Source organism: Pleurodeles waltl, chromosome 11 (assembly GCF_031143425.1).
Source record: "Pleurodeles waltl isolate 20211129_DDA chromosome 11, aPleWal1.hap1.20221129, whole genome shotgun sequence".
NCBI lineage: Eukaryota > Metazoa > Chordata > Amphibia > Caudata > Salamandridae > Pleurodeles > Pleurodeles waltl.
In genome coordinates, this window is record NC_090450.1 from 91,544,705 (window position 1) to 91,565,121 (window position 20,417).

The 20,417-nt window shown below is 48.7% G+C and overlaps 1 protein-coding gene across 7 annotated transcripts in view; it reads left to right on the forward strand.

Moving 5' to 3' along the window:
* The window catches only part of ATP13A3 (ATPase 13A3), a 429,788-nt gene that overhangs the window by 346,983 nt on the left and 62,388 nt on the right, over positions 1–20,417 (forward strand). For 6 of the 7 annotated variants that reach the window (XM_069213169.1, XM_069213167.1, XM_069213166.1 and 3 more), the window contains one exon: positions 492–581. The exons of the other annotated variant lie outside the window; for it this stretch is intronic. In XM_069213169.1, coding sequence (XP_069069270.1) covers positions 492–581 — 90 coding nt within the window. The remainder of the gene's footprint in view (positions 1–491; positions 582–20,417) is intronic. 7 annotated transcript variants of the gene reach the window in all.

Sequence of the window (20,417 nt, forward strand, 5' to 3'; positions counted from 1 at the left end):
TGTTACAAGTAAGAGATTAAAGGTATTTGAGAACATATTACTTGATATGCCAACTAAATTTGGGTTGGGTATTTTCTTGATTGGTTTGCTCTGAACATTGGAGGGAGACTGCAGTTTCGGCCTCTATATTCTTGCTAGCTTGATTTTTTTTATTTTATTTTTAAGAGCTGGACTTTCCACATATATTGTCAAATTAAGAGTTAGTGTAAAGAAACTCGACACAGTTTATAATATAGTTTACATACAAGGAATACATATTTCAAAGTAAACGTTTTAGTGTGCACTCCATTGTCAATTAGATACAAAATAACCACCTTATGTAAGCATTTCCTTTCTCTTATTCAAATTTTTGAAGATGCCCAAATTGTGTTCTGCACTGCTGTCATTAATTTCCACATAACAATTCTGAGATTTAAAAGTAATTTGCATGTGTATTCGCAGATGAATTAGTAGTCCTTTTAATTCTTCCCAACCACTGCACTGTCTCACAGACTGTCCTCCTTGACATGGTCCTTTGGAAGTTTGTGTTCAACCGAGACAAGCAGGGAGAATATCGCCTCGCCGTCACACAGCCACAACAGGTTGGATTCAGCAGATTTTCTTACTGTCATATTTCACACACCTCTATAAGGATGTGCACCATTCACTTGATTTGTGTGTATTGTTCCGTGTTTTGTAGCCATGTTTCTAATCCCACCTTCTCTGCTTGCTTTGCGTTTGCTGCAGGCGCGTAATAGTTTCCAGTATTTTTGTTTTAAATATTGTGAACAGAAATTGCATTTTCACTGACATGTAACAAAAGAATACACCGAATAATTGAAGGTAAGGTTTTGTTTGCCTGACTGTATTTATGTTCTGTTTTTTTTTTCTTCTACATTAGCTGTCATCTCTATTAAATCAAGGACAAAGCACGATCAATTGTCACTAGCCGTCTAGTTGTTACCCGGGTTCGAGGTACAAGGATCTTTGCTGTGGCATTCACAGATGTGATATTTCACATAATTCTAGAGTTTCAGCTTCATGGAGGAAGGTTAACACTTTAAAGCCCCTTGGGTGCCTCGGGGATCAAATGTATTTTCACAACAGTGCACCTCATGGTTCCTTAACCCCTTAGCTGCTGGGCCTTTCCCCCCCCAGTGCTGAGCCCTTTTTTGGCTATTTGGGGTAGTTCGCGCTTAGGGCTTCATAACTTTTTGTCCACATAAGCTAACCACGCCAAATTTGCGTCCTTTTTTTCCAACATCCTAGGGATTCTAATGGTACCCAGAGTTGGTGGTTTCCCCTGGAGGAGACCAAGAAAATAGCCAAAATACAGTGAAAATTTTGTTTTTTCCAAAAAAATGGGAAAAAAGGGCTGCCGAAGAAGGCTTGTGGTTTTTTCCCTGAAAATGCCATCAACCAAGGGTTTCTGGTGCTGAAATCACTATCTTCCCACCTTTCAGGAACGGGCAGACTTGAATCAGAAAACCGAATTTTTCAACACAAATTTGGCATTTTACTGGGACATACCCCATTTCTACTATATTTGGTGCTTTCAGCCTCCTTCCAGTTAGTGACAGGAATGGGTGTGAAACCAATGCTGGATCCCGGAATGCTAAACATTTCTGAAAACTAGACAAAATTCTGAATTCAGCAAGGGGTCATTTGTGTAGATCCTACAAGGTTTTCCTACAGAAAATAACAGCTGAAATAAAAAAATATTGAAATTGAGCTGAAAACAACAGCCATTTTTCTTTATGTTTTACTCTGTAACTTTTTCCTGCGATGTCAGATTTCTGAAAGCAATATACCGTTTTGTCTGCTGGACTCTTCTGGTTGCGGGGATATAAAGGGCTTGTAGGTTCATCAAGAACCCTAGGTACCCAGAGCCAATAAATAAGCTGCACCCTGCAGTTGGTTTTCATTCTATACTGGGTATACAGCAATTCATTTGCTGAAATATGAAGAGTGAAAAAGAGGTATCAAGAAAACCTTTGCATTTCCAAAATGGGATCAAGATAAGGTTTTGAGGAGCAGTGGTTATTTGCACATCGCTGAATTCCGAGGTGCCCATACTAGCATGTGAATTGCAGGGCATTTCTCAAATAGACGTCTTTTTTACACACTCTCTTATATTTGGAAGGAAAAAATGTAGAGAAAGATAAGGGGCAATAACACTTGTTTTGCTATTCTGTGTTCCCCCAAGTCTCCCGATAAAAATGATACCTCACTTGTGTGGGTAGGCCTAGTGCCCGCGACAGGAAATGCCCCAAAACACAACATGGACACATCCTATTTTTTTTTATAGAAAACACAGCTGTTTTTTCCAAAGTGCCTACCTGTAGATTTTGGCCTCTAGCTCAGCCGGCACCCAGGGAAACCTACCAAACCTGTGCATTTCTGAAAACTAGAGACCTAGGGCAATCCAAGGAGGGGTGACTCGCGGGGCTCGGACCAGGTTCTGTTACCCAGAATCCTTTGCAAACCTCAAAAAGTGGCTAAAAAAACAAGTTTTCCTCAGATTTCGGTGACAGAAAGTTCTGGAATCTGAGAGTAGCCACAAATTTCCTTCCACCCGGCGTTCCCCCAAGTCTCCCGATAAAAATGATACCTCACTTGTGTGGGTAGGCCTAGCGCCCGCGACAGGAAACGCCCCAAAGCGCAACGTGGACACATCAAAATTTTTGGAAGAAAACAGAGGTGTTTTTTGAGAAGTGCCTACCTGTAGATTTTGGCCTCTAGCTCAGCCGGCACCTAGGGAAACCTACCAAACCTGTGCATTTCTGAAAACTAGAGACCTAGGGCAATCCAAGGAGGGGTGACTCGCGGGGCTCGGACCAGGTTCTGTTACCCAGAATCCTTTGCAAACCTCAAAAAGTGGCTAAAAAAACAAGTTTTCCTCAGATTTCGGTGACAGAAAGTTCTGGAATCTGAGAGGAGCCACAAATTTCCTTCCACCCGGCGTTCCCCTAAGTCTCCCGATAAAAATGATACCTCACTTGTGTGGGTAGGCCTAGCGCCCGCGACAGGAAACGCCCCAAAGCGCAACGTGGACACATCAAAATTTTTGGAAGAAAACAGAGGTGTTTTTTGAGAAGTGCCTACCTGTAGATTTTGGCCTCTAGCTCAGCCGGCACCTAGGGAAACCTACCAAACCTGTGCATTTCTGAAAACTAGAGACCTAGGGCAATCCAAGGAGGGGTGACTCGCGGGGCTCGGACCAGGTTCTGTTACCCAGAATCCTTTGCAAACCTCAAAAAGTGGCTAAAAAAACAAGTTTTCCTCAGATTTCGGTGACAGAAAGTTCTGGAATCTGAGAGGAGCCACAAATTTCCTTCCACCCGGCGTTCCCCCAAGTCTCCCGATAAAAATGATACCTCACTTGTGTGGGTAGGCCTAGCGCCCGCGACAGGAAACGCCCCAAAGCGCAACGTGGACACATCAAAATTTTTGGAAGAAAACAGAGGTGTTTTTTGAGAAGTGCCTACCTGTAGATTTTGGCCTCTAGCTCAGCCGGCACCTAGGGAAACCTACCAAACCTGTGCATTTCTGAAAACTAGAGACCTAGGGCAATACAAGGAGGGGTGACTCGCGGGACTCGTACCAGGTTCTGTTACCCACAATCCTTTGCAAACCTCAAAAAGTTGCTAAAAAAACAAGTTTTCCTCACATTTCGGTGACAGAAAGTTCTGGAATCTGAGAGGAGCCACAAATTTTCTTCCACCCGGCGTTCCCCCAAGTCTCCCGATAAAAATGATACCTCACTTGTGTGGGTAGGCCTAGCGCCCGCGACAGGAAACGCCCCAAAGCTCAACGTGGACACATCCAAATTTTTGGAAGAAAACAGAGGTGTTTTTTGAGAAGTGCCTACCTGTAGATTTTGGCCTCTAGCTCAGCCGGCACATAGGGAAACCTACCAAACCTGTGCATTTCTGAAAACTAGAGACCTAGGGAAATCCAAGGAGGGGTGACTTGCGGGGCTCGGACCAGGTTCTGTTACCCAGAATCCTTTGCAAACCTCAAAAAGTGGCCAAAAAAACAAGTTTTCCTCACATTTCGGTGACAGAAAGTTCTGGAATCTCAGAGGAGCCACAAATTTCCTTCCACCCGGCGTTCCCCTAAGTCTCCCGATAAAAATGATACCTCACTTGTGTGGGTAGGCCTAGCGCCCGCGACAGGAAATGCCCCAAAACAGAACGTGGACACATCACATTTTTTCATAGAAAACAGTGCCTACCTGTGGATTTTGGCCTCTAGCTCAGCCGGCACCTGGGGAAACCTAGCAAACCAGCACATTTTTGTAAACTAGAAACCCAGGGGAATCCAAGATGAGGTGACTTGTGGGGCTCGGACCAGGTTCTGTTACCCAGAATCCTTTGCAAACCTCAAAATGTGGCTAAAATACCACGTTTTCCACACATTTCGGTGACAGAAAGTTCTGGAATCTGAGGGGAGCCACAAATTTCCTTCCACCCAGCGTTCCCCCAAGTCTCCCGATAAATATGATACCTCACTTGTGTGGTTAGGCCTGGTGCCTGCGACAGGAATAGATCACACAACGGTCAATGTTGGTCCTTACGTGAGGCAGCTGTTGACCCTGGGGTGATCCATTCCTGACACAGGCACTAGGTGTAGGCACTCAAGTGGGGTAGTGTTTTTATCAGGACAGGTGAGGAGTCACTGGGTGGTAGGAATGTTGTGGATCCCAGCATATTCCTGTAGTTTGTGTGACAGAAATGCGAGAAAAATAGAGTTTTTTTCTCAACATTTCAGCTTTGCAGGGTATTCTGGGTAAGAAAACTTTGGGGAATCCACACAAGTCACACCTCTGTGGACTCCCCCGAATGTCTAGTTTCCAGAAATGTTTGGGTTTAGTGTGTTTCTCTATATGGCCGCCGAATCCAGGACCAAAAACACAGGTGCCTGCCTTACAAAACCAGTTTGTTTTGCCATAGACAATTTTGATGTCTCCACAATATGATTTGGGTGGTGGAATTTGGGGCTGAACTAAATTGGTGAGCTCCCAAGAGAGAACTCTCTCTCTGCTTGCCGCCGCATTCACCTGCTCTCTGGGTTGGCCTAACCCACTATTACCCAGTTGCACGAACAGCTTGCGAAGGGACAGCAGGACTGTCCTCATCACCTCCCTCATAATGTACTGGAAGAGGAGTTTTCGAATGGGACTCCTCTGACTGAAAAATCACTCCCAGAGTCTGCGCCATTGTCCTATCCCTCAGATGCTGTCTCAGTATCTGATGTCTCAGTCTCTGATCCTATGTCAGAGCGGTCCTCTATAACCCGAGTGCAGGCAGCAGTCATCCATCAAGATGCCATCTCTGCTATTGGCTAAACTGTTGCTCTAAAACACTAGCCTACGTAGACAGTCACAAAATCGATGGTGTGTGTGAGATACGTGCAACAGTAGAGGCCACCTTACCTGCGCTTCTTCCCTCAATCAGCACGTACTTTCAAGACACTCAAAAAACACCTTGTCACATACCATTCGTCACAGTCTTTAGCACCTCCTGCGCCCAGTCCAACAATCATTATTGGTGCTCCCACTCCCTCCTCCTCGGATTCCCTCATTACCACCCAGCAAAAGTGCCCTTCATCTCTCCATAGACTTTACTAATGTACTCAGCTATTTACATAAAATACAGATGTGCTCTTTGCAGTAGGCATATAAACCTTCTGCGCTTCTTTATGGCACTAAAACTGCCACTAGACAAGTCGGACCCTTTTCCCCCCAGGGAAACCACACACATATTGACAAAAGTGATGTATATATGACAGCCAACCACCTGAAACTCAACTCAAGCAAAACCGAAATAATCCTCTTTGTCCCTCACCAAAAAAACCTGGGACCCCCCATGGTGGCCCACCACGCTAGGCCCTGCACCCACCCCCGCCAACTACGCACGCAACCTCAGCATCATCCTAGACTCCTCCCTCTCTATGACCCAACAAATCAACGCTCTTACCTCCTCATGCTTCAACAAACTCCGTATACTGAAAAACATTAAAATGGATCCCCACAGAGACCAGAAAAACTGTCACTCACGCACTCATCAGCAGCAGGCTTGATTACAGAAACGCCCTCTACGCCGGCACCACTCTAAAACTCAAGTGCAAACTACACGCATCCAGAACTCAGCAGCACGACTCATCCTCGACCTCCACCGACACGAACACATCTCTCCACACCTCAAATCCCTCCACTGGCTCCCCATTGACAAAAGGATCACCTTCAAGATCCTCATCCTCACACACAAATCACTCCACAACACAGGCCCTGCCTACCTCAACGAGAGTCACCTTCCACACCCCCACACGAAACGTCCGTTCAGCTGACCTCTCTCTCGCCTCTGACCCCCGCATCAAACACACCACCACCGGGGGCAGATCCTTCTCCTACATTGCACCCAAAACATGGAACGCACTCACAACTCACATTCGCAAGACCCAAAACCTACTTCTTTTCAGGAAGGGCATCAAAACCTGGCTTTTTGAACAGTGAACCTCCTAGCCCCTTTCCCTCCCCCCCGTCCCCCCCCCCCCCAGCGCCTTGACACCCTCACAGGTGAGTAGCGCGCTTTATAAATCTCTTTGATACAGATCTACCTATATATATATATATATAAATATATATCTACATAGATATATCTATAGATATATCCATGTACCTAGATATATCTATCTACATAGATATATATATATAGATATATACATATATTTTTTTTTAGTTGTTGTATGGTTTCCTTGGGGGCCAAAATGGCCCCCAGGGAAACCCTACAACATCTAAAAAAAAAATTGCCCCCACAGGGGGTCACCCTGCCCACGGGCGACCCCCTGTCATTTCATTTTTTTTTTTATTTTATTTTTTTTTTAAAAAAAAAAAAATCCCCTGGGGGGAGGGGGGGGCGCGATCGCGCCCCCCCCCCCCCCTCCCCAGGGGGCACCTACCTTTTTATTTTTTTAGGAAAATTATGCCGGTGGGGGGGGGCGGCCCCCCAAAAGTGAAATCCCTGGTGTCTAGTGGGGTTTCCTGGCCCCCGATCGCAGCTGTGCTGCGATCGGGGGCCAGGAAACCGTTTCAGAAGGCCTCATAAGAAAGGGGAGACTCTCCCCTTTCTTACGAGGCCTTCTGAAACTGTTTCAGAAGGCCTCGTAAGAAAGGGGAGAGTCTCCCCTTTCTTACGAGGCCTTTTCAAAATGTTTCCTGACCCCCCCGATCGCAGCTGTGCTGCGATCGGGGGAGCCAGGAAACCTGAAAGTGTTTCCTGGCCCCCGATCGCAGCTGTGCTGCGACCGGGGGCCAGGAAACACTTTCAGGAAGGCCTCGTAAGAAAGGGGAGTGTCTCCCCTTTCTTACGAGGCCTTCCTGAAAGTGAAAAAGGCCGTTTTCCCCATGAAAGCAGGAAGCGGCCGCAAGGCTGCTTCCTGCTTTCATGGGGAAAACACCTTTGCAACGTCAGCGCGCCTCGCGGCGCGCTGACGTCACAAAGGGGCGGGTGGGGGGCGGGGGGAGACACGGTAGCTTCCGTGTCTCCCGGGGGGGGGGGAAAATAAAAAATAAATCCTCGGGTGCGATGCACCCGAGGATTTATTAATGCCCTCCCTGGTGTCGGCCACTGGTCGTGACCCGCACCAGGGAGGGTGTGTGGGCGTCGGCCAGTGGCCGACGCCCGCATTTAAGAGGTTAATGCATATTAGGAACACCATTCTTTCCTGTATTATTTCAGTATTGAAACTATTTACCATTAACAGTGGATTAACCTGTTGAATAGTTCACGATAAAATATTGAATTTACATTTAATGTATCTTATCCAAAAGGAAATATTTGCTATTCGAAACTGTTGAGTGGCTGGCATGTTTACTGTTTTGAATGTGTTTTTATTATGAGTAAAGAAGTAAATTAAGTTTTTCTTCACTGTTGCTTCCTGCGTACTGCCTGTCAGTTCAGTTGCCCCTTTTGCACAATAGTGGACTTGAAATGTTCAACTAGCATTGGCAAAGCCAAGGGGTTTTGCCTTTGTTTCGTTCAGGGAGATATCGAGAGAGACAGAAAAAGAAAAAGTCCTTTTGCAGTTTAGTTCAGGTTATCCACTCCGCGTTCCACATGAAATACAGATCTGTGACTTGCAGGGTACGAGTTCTTTGCAACAGGCATAATAACTCTATGCGCTACTTTATGGTGAGTCTCTAACCCTCTGTCCAGCAGAAACGTTAATCACAAGAGCTATCTAGACATTTTTATTGCTGCCTAAAAGCTGGACGCACAAGGAACTCTGCAGCAGGTGGTTTTAAATTTTAAGTTATTGACAATGAGTACAAAAGTGAGACTGTATTGATGGTGTTACTCAACCAGTTGCCGGATGAGCTCCCATTGAATCCTTGCAGATGAGATCCCTTCTATAGGAGCTCTCTCTGCCTTATGTACACTTTACATGGGAAAACCTGGGCCACACGGGTGTGCTAAACTCGAGAAACATTTACATACTAAAGCTTGGGTACTGTCTACACGCGACAACCTGGCCACTGCAAACGCGCCTGGTCCGGCGTATTGGCCGATGAACCTTTTGGATTGCATGGAGTATCCTAATCACGTAGTGACCAATGGCATTAATAATCAATGTAATCAATCAGTAACTGTTAAGGGAGTTATTATTCAATAAAACAATTATAACCATCATTCCATGAATAACCACAACTCAATGAAGCATTTAACAATTTTTATTTCCCTATTAATTACAATTCTAATGCATCCGTTTAATTCAACTTCATTAATCAGCTCAGAATTAGTTTATTAACGAAGTCCAATAACACAATCTAATCAGAACTTGAGAAAACATATGCTAAAAATTTGAGCATAAGCCAACAAAGATGAATATAGCAGCATCAATAGCAGAGTTCAGCAAATCAGTCCGTCAATCATTTGTCACTGTCAAGTCACCCGAAAGACACTTAACTAACCCAAATAGGCTTTCGCCTGTGGGACTTCATGCAAAACAATTTAGAAAACGTGAATTTGGAAAACATCTAGCTAAGAGAAAAACTATAAAACAGCGCAGTTGGTACCTAGAAGAAAAAGCACAAAGTTAGTCACATTTTCATAGCCACCTATCCACAGAATGGATCAGCAACAAAGTCAGTCTTCCTCTTCAGGTCATCAATAGATCAGCAACGCATCAGGCTCTCAAAAGCATAAGCCCAATGACAGAATCTCAAACCGCATCTCCTGACGTTATCGGCATTCAGCCCTCGCATCTCCAGTTTTAGCCCCTTGTCATGACCTTTTATTAGTTTTTCAGTCCATCCCTAATTGGTCAGTCAATCAGCAGATATGACGCTAACCTATAAAAATAATTTATAAAATCCATAAGTTCTAATATTTCTTCTTTCGCAGTTTATGGATTGGTCCACTTTACGATGTCTTCATCATTCGGCTCTTCAGGTATTGAAAATGTTGCATGTTCCTCTTCAGTCAGTGCTCCCATTGTTCAAGTCCTGGGAAAGTACATTTAGCTTAATCTACACATAATTGTATCAATTTGACTTCGTCATCTCCTGTCCGTCGGTACATTGCAGAAAATTCAGACTAAGCAACTTTAACATGGGGTGGTTCAGGGTCAGGTTATGCACTGGCTTCTCTGCAGTGCGCCAAAAATTCAGCTTCTTGTGTGAGGCCTGGAAAAGACTAGCCATAACTTCAGCTAAGTTAATTCTACAAATGAATGCAAAACATAGGTTATACAATATCAATATGACATATTACTACATTATTCTTACATATTTTCATTATTTCACACATTTTTTGTTATTTTGGGTCAACTTTCGTATAAATGGCTGCCATACACCGTGGGCACATTTTCAACTTGCACATTAATTTCCCAAGAATTAATTTCTCTACGAGCTTTTCGTTAATCAAGACACATAATTATGAATTCATAATTTCAAATTAGCATATCTGCGTCAACACCACCAAGGACAAGAGACCCCTCGAGTAAAATGTACATGCTACAATTGGGTGTAGCATGAGCTGAGCTCCACACATACACAAGTGGCAAGCGTACAGCAGATGACAAACATTTAAATAAAAATGCAACAAGGAGGCTGTTGTGTGGCTTAGGTTGCTTAGGTGAGATGAGTTAGAGGTGATGTGGTAGAGCATGTGATTGATTTTGGTTGGGTGGTGGTGTTCTAGTGTATAGGGGGAACACAACAGGTGTGTGGAGGCTGGATAGGACAGTTTTTGGCTCTCTGTGCATGCTTGCAGCCTGGGCAGTTGGTATGGGTAGGAGTCCCTTTGATTTGTGCCCAGCAGCGCACTTCACCTCCAGTGACCATGCACAGAGATGCTACAGCAGCTGCAGTGTTCTTGCTTTTATAGGGATACCGACTTTGGTTGAATCTTTTTAGGGCAGCCTGAAGGACTCGGTGCCCTGCATCTGTATTCAGTGCCGACAAGGGCTGGAAGCTATGGCATTATATCCTTGACTATCGAATGGACTGAAATCGGGCTGCCAGGTGTGTGGATGGATGGGGTCCTGGTCTGGGCAGCAGTGTCTTGTGGTGTGCGCTGGCAGATTGCTAGTGGGGGATGGGGAGCGGTTGGTTACTTCTGCTAAAGTCACTGGGGATCATTGTGCACGCATGGAGGTCAGAAGGGCACACCAGTCTCTGTTTAATATTCTCGGTTACAGGGTTTGGTTTAACATTCAGTGCAGCTAAACTGAGAGCTGCTATATTTATAGTATTTGGACAGACTAGGATGGAGATAAGACCTAGTTTCCTGCACTGATTCCTTTAAGCCTTCCTGCCTTTTGGAGTCTCGCCTTCATCTTTGCGCGGGGCATTACAAATGACCTGTCGGTAGTGGGGCACATGCAGGATTGCACATCATCTTTCGGGGAAGTCGCACACTGCATCCTGGCTTGTTTACAAAGCATACATCCCTCCCCAGCAGTGTGCTTTCTTCTCCCAGTCCCGCAGCCTCGGAATTCCCCGTCTGCTCCACTGCGGTCCTTCCCACGCTCCATCTGCTGCCTGTGGTAATCCCGACAGGGCCCCTCCTCGGCTGCGTGGTGTGGTGGAGATTCTCCTCCTCTCCAAGATGAGTGAGTGGAGGGCTCTTCAACGGAGGACTGATTATTGCTCCTCACGGGTCCCGTGGGGTTCCTAGCAGCACTTGCTGGGTGGTCCTAAAATGCTCTCTTTCTGCTTGCGCTCATCTGCCATGGTGCTAATCGCATTCCACTCAGGGTACCCTGCCTGGCTCTGCAGTGCTGCTGTGCGTGCGGACTCCCGCTGCCGTGGTGTGCTCGCCCTCTGCTGCGGACATGCCCAGCCTGCTGATGTGCACGGGATGCACACCAGGACATGGCAAGGTCCCAGTAACCAGCCCACAAGGGCTGAGCTCCACATGTACACTAGAGGCGAGCGCACAGCAGATGGCAAACATTTAAATAAAAATGCAAAACCGATTTAAAAAGAGAATAAGTAAACTGGCGCTCATATGAAGTGCTCCAATATGTTCAGGTCGACGGGGGCACGGATCAAAGAAAAACAGTCACAAAACAGCGACATGCCCAAAGAACATACGCCATGGAACACAAAGCAAAAAAATGTTTTTTTTAAAGTACCTTCAGCATGGTGCCAGAGACGAATGACACCGGCTAGGGTCCATTGAGAAATAACCGGAAAGAGTACTTGGCCCAGAGGCAACCTGATGGAGAAGATGAGAAGACAACAGGAAGTGAAGCAGGGCGATGTGGAGATGCCGTGCTGACCAATCAGACTCTGAGCAATGTTAGACTAAGACAATGGTAAGTTCAGGTAAGTAAGTAGCTGGTCCTAAGCCCCTTTAAAAAAAAATTTTTCTTAACGAAAGATTTCGCAAACAACATGCAAGCCGCACTTGCAGGCGGAACCTAAAAAGTCAGATGGGTGATCAATGTCACCAAATGCCATAGCTGTTCTATCACCATCACCGGGTATGCAAGTATAGCCCACTCCAATAAGCATCACGACCTCGACCTCCACCTCCACTGTAGGCTGCTTATTTTTTAGGTCACACCTGAGAGAGCGCATGCCCCGAAGTTTGCATGACATTTTTGCTAGATTATAGGGCGCTTAGAGACTGCTCATTGAATGCCATTGGTTGACTTCGCCACATCGTCACTCACATTTCCTTGCTTCTGTTTCATCAGAGCATGCCAGCTTCGCTAGTCCTCACCTACAGCCCAAGTAATGATTCCTGGCAGCGCCTAGTGTCCTTCCACTACTTGCGCACTTTCAAATGTGTTTTTTAGTCATAGCACTCCTTGAGAATGCACATATTTGCAGGCTGCTTCCCGCCACGTTATTTATCAGTTTTTTGTTGCCCCTACCACGCCTCCTGCGTCTGTGACCACACACACTCAGCCTCGCACGGCTCCCCTCCACCCCAGTATTCTTCCTTGCCCCGTTTTCAGATGTCTCACTGAGGACGCAGCCTATTCGTAAACCAAGCAGCAATCTTTTCCTAACCAGCTGTGATGAGGAGGCAGGCAAGCGCCCTCTAGATCCGATGCCTCTGGGAAGGTCCCCTTTTTAGGTTGAGCATGTAAGCGCTCTGGACTGCTGTAATCTATCTGTGGGCTTTTAACCACGCTCACTTCACGCCTATCACTCATTCATGGGCTTGCCTTTCAAAACTCTTTTGTTAACATTGATAAATGCTTTACGTTTGTCCCTCCTTGGGTACTTTTGTTACCGCCTTGGCTATTGACCCTGTTACATGGATAATTGCGTGTTTGCTGATACGTTTGACTGTGAGCGAACTTCTTTTTCCTTTTGTATCTTTCCTTCGCACTCACGCCTATGGCGGCCGTGGTGCTTTGAATTGGCTTGCTTGCGTCAACTATTTTACTTTTCATTTTCAATTTATGTGGCAAGAAAAGTCCAGTTGGGAATTTACAACGCTAGTAGCTCTAACTCGAGCAAATGCAAATGCTTGTTTTGGCATAGTTAGTATGATTCTATTATTGTTAAGGAGAACCCAGCCAGCGCAGTAAGCAAAGTGCGATCCTTGGCGAGGTCATTTTTTTACAAGGACACAGCAATAAACGGCAGGAAGCCATTGTGGTGTTTTATTGTGTGAGTTGTTTAACTAATGTTTTCATTCGAGAATCCATTTCAGCAGTGGGTTTCTGTCACACTTGCCATAACACAGCCTCTCTGTGCAAGATTACAGTGTATGTGCTGTTAGCTGGGATTTCTGAATATTCAGCCCGTTTAATCTATGGGGATACATGCTACACTAGAGATGTCACGAAATTTGTTAAATTATTATCTGTGCATGCTTGTGGGTTCCCTCCCGTCTAGTACCTCAGTGATGTTTACCTTAGGGTATATGTAGTTTAATTGTTACAGCAGAGCTTACATAGTGCCTGTACATTAACCCCACAGCATGTGTCTCCCAGAGGCTGTGTACCTAAGAATTCAGTCTGTAAGTCTAGGCAGCTGGGATTTGAATGTATATCTCTAGCTAATGTATTTTATGGGGGTTACACACTACAGTAGGTTCTTGTCGCTGAGCGTTTTCTTGATAATAATGGTGTATTTTTTCTATAGCGCATTACGCCACACTTCTGCCATTTCTAAGCTCTGTAAATAGCAGATATTGTTTGCCACTCCACTCAATGCAACTCCACGCCACTTTACTCCAATCTGTGCTACTCTACGCCATTCTTCTCCATTTCACTGTCCTCCATTTTCACACCACTAACTTTGACCTATGCTGAACAGCAGCCATGCGGCTGTACAATATGGCTAAAAGGCATTGGCAAAGCCAGTAGCTCTGTTATAGGCCCGACCTATTAGCTTTGCCAGTGCTTGTTTACTCATCCATTTGCATTTCCATAATGCAACTTAAACATGGTTTTAAGCTTCCTAATGCCCAATCCAGACCTTTTTTATTTTTTATAACGAACTTTTATTAATTTTAGGTAAGATAAACAGAAAAGGAAATACAAACATAAATGCAAATAGTTTGGCACCATTAAACCAGAGTACATCGTTCGTCCCACTGGCCCCCTTGGGCCCCACAAACGCTGAGTGTGTGTATTCTTCTAGTTTTGAGTCAGTAGTTCACAATATTGCCATGAGAAACGGTACTATATACGTGCACCCTAGACACATCTCCCTCATCACGTAAGCGTCAGATCCGAGGCTGGTGTAATTCGTCATTCATGGGCACAGACGGGCTAGGTGTCTAACGCGTTTACCCATTTCCCCCAAACTCTATTGTGCTTGGCTGGACATCCCCTTGCTTCATATATAGGTTTTTCGCACTGCGCGCACCAGTCCACCACTCGCCTCCGCTTGGCCAGAGCCGGTGCTGTGTCGGCCTTCCAATCTACCATGATGTCTCTCTTTGCCACCAGGCAAGCCACTCCCAGGAAGGTCCGATTCGCCCGAGTTAGTCCCGTTTCCTCCATGGCCCCCAATAGAGGCCGTGTAGGAGACATCTCCACCTCAGATTGTAGGACTTCTGAAACCTCTCCTATGATTGCCTTCCGATACGTCTCTATGACTGGGCAGGCCCAGACCATATGCAAAAAGTCGGCCTCCGGGTTGGAGCAGCGGGGGCCGTTAGCTGTAGGCCGGAGGCCTGCTTTAACGAGTCATTTGGGGGTGAGGTATGCTGCGTGCAGATAGAGGGTTTGTAACATTTGAAATCGGGAGGAGATGGCCAGTGATCGGGGAGCCATCAACGCTTCCCTCCAATCTGACTCTTCTATTGGGCCCACCCAGCCCTCCCAGCCCTCCCATTTTGAACGGAGTCCCTCGAGAGGTGGGGAGGTGTTAGTAAGTATAGCGCGGTATAACTGAGAGATTCCCCCCTTACCCAGGCTTCCCATCGGTACTTTCGCTTCCAGTGGGCTGTGTTCTGGAAAATGATCCCCTGGTCGCACATGTACTAGCAGGGCATGTCTAAGTTGTAAGTATTTGTGGAATTGGGTATTGCTCAGTGAGTAGATTCCTTGGAGTTCCCCAAATGATCACAAGTGTGACCCTCCCCAGACATCCCCCAGAGTGGATATTCCAATATTGTCCCATTTTTGGAATCCTTCCAATGCGGAGACTTCCGCCAACCATTTTCCCTGCCAAAAAGGAGTCTGCTGGGTGAGACGGCTCCACCAGCCCGACACCTTCTGGGCCACTCGCCACCCTGTGAGTGTCATCTTAGTCACTTCCGGAGTACCTCGTGGGATCGGACTCCTGTACAGCGTGTTAAAAATCCCTTTGTAGGCTATTGTTTGGAGTTCCAATCTGTACGCTGGGTCTGTCCAGCCCCCCCCCCCCCCAGCCAGTCGTTAACCACCAGCAGGTGTGTTGCCAGGTAATAGAAATAGATATTAGACATTCCCAGCCCCCGTCGTAGGTATCTCTCTGACAAGTGGTGAGGGATAGTTTGGGGCGGGAGCCGTGCCACAAAAATTGGCGTTCTGCTGATTCCACTTCCTTGAACCACTTCCTGGGGATTGGGTATGGGAAGTTCTGTAGCTGGTATAGGAACCTGGGAAGTATCTTAATTTTATAAAGTGCTATCCTGCCCAGTAGATTGAGGGGGAAGCTCTGCCACCGCTGGAGGTCGTCTTTAACTTTCCTAACGAGTGGAGTGATATTTAATTCCCATTTTAGTTCTGGTAAGAAGGCTATGTGTATGCCCAGGTATTTAAAACTGTTGCGGCGGATCGTTATGTTTTGTTGCCGGTCAACAAAATCTCTAGAGGGGTGCAGGGGGACCAACAGGGATTTGCCCGGGTTTAAGTCAGACCTCTGAGGCCTGTGAGAAAAGGTCTAGTAGTTGTAGGATTCGTGGGCCACTCGTGGCAGGGTTAGAGAGGTAAATGAGGATGTCGTCTGCGTGCAATGCTACTCGGTCCTCTGGGCCTGCAGGCCATGACCAACCCTCCAACAGGGGGTCCTCCCTTATCAACCTTGCCAGTGGTTCTATCGCTAGTGCGAATAATAACAGGGACAGTGGGCATCCCTGCTGAGTTCCACGGCAGATGGGAAACGGTTCGGAGGCTACACCATTTACCTGAGTTGGGCTAGAGTATAGTAACTTTACGAGACCACGGAATTTAGGCCCAATGCCGTTGTTCCGTAGGACGTGTTCCAGGTAGGACCAGTCCACAGTGTCGAAGGCCTTCTCGAAATCAAGTAAACGAAGGGCCAAGGGAGAACGGGTCAGGGTCCCGTGGTGTGCCAGGGCGGCATGTAGTCGTCTGATGCAGTGTCTAGTGCTACGTGATGGCATAAACCCACACTGGTCCGGGTGTACCAGTGATGGGAGTGCAGCCTTCAGTCTGGTGGCGAGTACAGTCGATAACACCTTAATCTCGGTGTACAGGAGAGAGATAGGTCTGTATGCCGAGCGGTTGTGAGATGGAGGTTGAGTTTTCGGGATCACCACTATTGTGGCTTGATCAATCCCGGAAGGGAAACAGCCATTCTTCTCAGCCTCGTCGTACATATTGAGCAGGTGAGGGCTTAGAATATCCCCACACCTGTTATAAAGGTCCGACGGAAAGCCATCGGGCCGGGAGTTTTGCCCGTTGATAGGCTGGATATTGCCGCAGTAATTTCAGCGAGTGTTATGTCTTCGTCTAAGTTCTCCCTGGTCGTTTGAGATTTTGGGGAGGGCGATATCGTCTAGGGGGAGGGGCGGACTCCTCAGCCGCAGGGCGGGGGCGCTCCGCATATAACTGCGCATAGTAAGAGGCGAAGCTCCTAGCAAATTCACTAGGTGTCCTCGCAAGTGAACCCGTCTCGTCCGTAATTTCAGGGATAATTCTATCGGCTAGTGGACGTGAGGCCAGCCAGTGTAGGACTTTACCATTCTTGTCTCCCCAACCGTTCACGCGGGCCATTGACGCCCTCCAGGAGTGTTTCGCAGATTCCAGTACTACTAGCCTTATCTCTTCCCTGACCATGGTAAGGCGCCTCAGGGTGGATTCTGAGGCGGCTGTGGTGTCCAGTCGTTCAAGGTATGCTTCCCTGGCTTCGAGTTTCTCCACCCGCGAGTCGCGGGCACGTTCCCGGATGCGGACGAGGTGCTTGGCGTAGCCTCTGAGTGAGGCCTTACATGCAGCCCAGATCGTGCCCGGGGATTGTACGGACCCTAAGTTCAGGTCAGAATATTGGATGAGGTGGTCCCTAATCTCGAGGGTGTATTCCTCTTCTTGTAGGTGCCAAGCGTTCATGCGCCACGTCGGGCGCTGGGTCGGGTCGATGCCTCCCAGTCGGATTCGTACTGGAGAGTGGTCTGAGACCCCTCGAGGTAATATTTCTGCATTGGTGACCCTAGAGATATCCAGTGCAGGCATGAACACGAGGTCGATTCTGGCCTGGGATTGGTGGGCAGCCGATGTGTGCGTATACTGTCGCGCCCTGGGGTGCCAGGTCCTCCACACCTCACATAAACCCAGACCAGCGGCCCACCCACTCAAGCTCGACGCCCTTCCGGACCGCGTGGTGGATATAGGTCCAGAGACGTCAAGTCTGGGGTCTAAGACGGAGTTAAAATCCCCTCCTATTAGTGTGGTACCCTGGGGGAGGTCTGTCAAAAACTGGCGGAGCGTGAGTAAGAAGGCGTCCAGCCCGGCCGGAGGGGCGTAAGCACTCACGACATTAAACGGTAGGCCGTGCAGCGTCCCCGTCACCACCACGAATCTACCTTGTGGGTCTGAGTGTGTGGCTGTGACCACAATGGGCAGTGTGCGGTGGAATAAGATGGCCACCCCTCTAGAGCCCTTTGAGAATCCTACATGGTAAACCTTGTCGTATCCCCCACGCGCCAACATAGGACAGTTAGTGCCAAGGAGGTGAGTCTCTTGTAACAGAACCATTGACGGGGCATACGTGCGCAGGGTGCTAAACACCGCGGATCTCTTGATTTGATCTAATAGTCCGTTTATATTCCATGAAAGGACTTGTGTCAGTGAGGGTGCCATGCGCATGTTGCTAAGGTCGTGAAGTGTTGGGAGCCCGTTCGGGGGCCCAGAAATGGACTATCTGAACTAGGAGAATCAGTGTGGCTGGTGCAACAAAGGAAACTTAACAAAACAATTGTACTAAACCCTAAAGAAACTTTTGTCCTCCCCGACCTCCCCCCAACCCATACTTCTACCCAGGAAGCATCTGTCGCCCAAGTACCCAACCGGGGTGTCACAGCCAGGTGGACTGTCACTAAGTGGAGTGATGGACCCCTCCTTTCAGACGGATCAGCTGCAATCGGCTAATATTAGCCAAACTTTGGATGCTGCTAGAATTCACCACGTTGCGGTGTGTGTGTGTGTGTCCCTGTTCCGATCTGCACGGGTCAATGCCAAGTGTGGTAGATTCCCCCTAATACGACAGAACCCAATATGTGGAACCGCCTTATCCAAGTGTGGGGGATTGACTCAAGCCGTCTCCCTCCAGCCTTTGTCCCGGGGTTTGGTCTCCCAAGGAGTCTCCGAGATGCCCACCCACCTGAGAGTCCAGATTTGATTCATTGTCCTTGTCTTCCTTTGCCGGGCGTCGGCGCTCCTCCGCCCACCGCATCTGGACCTTATCCTTTTGCGACCTCTCCGTGTGTCCAGCCGGGGACCAGGTCCAGCGCCCGGGGTCCCCCCAGGCTGGCCCGTAGGGCCCCTTGGGCTCCCCACCCCCTCCTCAGTGAGCCAGTCCCACGCCTCTTCAGGCGATTCAAAGAAGTGTGTCTTGCCGGCCAGGATAACTTTTAGACGTGCAGGGAAGAGGAGCATGTAAGAAAGTTGCATCGCTCTGAGTTTTTGTTTTACTTGTTCGTATGATCGACGCCTGGCTTGGACCTCTCGGGTGTAGTCAGGGAAGATTAGAATTTTGTGTTTGTCCCAGAGGAGGTTGGGGGAGAGCCTGGCCTCCCTAAGAATGGTGTCGCGGTCTTTAAAGTTGAGAAAACAAGCAATCATGGGTCTCCTAGGCCCGCCCGGCGGGGGCCGCGGGGCAAGGGCCCTGTGAGCCCATTCAATTGCAAACCATGGTGAGAGGGTATGTTCCGGCATCCAGGACTTGACCCAGCCCTCCAGGAATTCAGGGGCTTTACTTTCCTCTGCTCCCTCCGGAAAGCCCACAAAGCGCAGATTGTTGCGCCTCGAGCGATTTTCGGCGTCTTCGGCCCGGCGATGCAGTTCACCTGTTCGAGTCTGTAGTTGGGCTTCCTTGGTCCTAAGGTCCGCTAGGTCGTCTTCGGTCTGTAAGATGCGATTTTTTACCTCCGTGATCCGGCCCACTGCGTTTAAGGTCTTGTCTGATGAGGCCTACATCTTCTCTCACCTCGCCAATTTTTGTTTCTACCGCTTGCTGTGATGTTTGGATTGCCTGAAGGATAGCACTGGGTCACCGGGTGGGGTCTCTCCCTGGGTCCGAGAGGCCGCTGGCGCAGTAAACTGGTCGATCTTCTGTTGGGACGACTGCGGCTGCCTGGAGGCCCTATCCTTCCCCATAGTTCACTCAGGGGTCGAGCAAGGTAGCTGCGGCGCTATCCGATTGCGTGGACAGGGTCCGGTCACGCCAGGGACCCTCCACGCCTACCGGTCCTCCAGGGGTCGCCCGGAGGGGGCGTCATGTTCCGGTCGTCACCAGGGTTGGGGCGACAGTCAGCAGCGCCGAGGCACAAACCCGCAGCCACAGGGCGAAACGCCAGTCGTCCACCGGATCCACGAAGTGTGTGTCCCAGGCCGCCGCGTCCCGGTCCCGGCGGGCCTCCAGATCAGCCCAGCCCATTGAAAAGCGTACCTTCAATGGGCTCCGCCAGGGCAGTGGTCAACCACTGGTCACCATTCAGGCCTGAGCAGCTGGGCCACGACCAGCGCACCTCAACGGCACCCTAGAGTCCCTGCGCCCCTCCACCTCCCAGGGGGCAGGATCACTCACCGCATCAAATTAGCAGAGGAGGAGGAGGGGGTCCGATCCAGCCACCTCTGCCCTTACTCCGCCTAGTCAGGGCCACTCCCGTTCCCCAGGGTATATGGGGGGGGATTCCCAGGGTTCTCCGTCGTCCGCCAGATATTGTGTTGTGGCATCCGGGGGGCCTAGTCCAACAGCCGCTGCCCCGCCCCGGGCCAGTCTGACTCTCCACTCCCCCGTCCCCGGCTCAGTCAGTGAAGCGAGGGGGGAGGCTCCAATCGCCCTGCCAGCCGGCGCATCACGGGCGCCCCGTCGGCCATTTTTGTTCGGGCTTCCAGCCCTCGAGCACCTGGCCGGTGCAATGCCTCACCTCCTCCTCCCGTCTCTCGGGCCAGGCTCCGGCACACGGGGCCCACGTCCGGGGGGGGGGGGGTGGCCCGCCCCAGGGGAGCAGCCCCAGGAAATGCCGAGCGGGGCAGGTCACGACCACCGACAGCCGCCCGGCAGTCGCCTC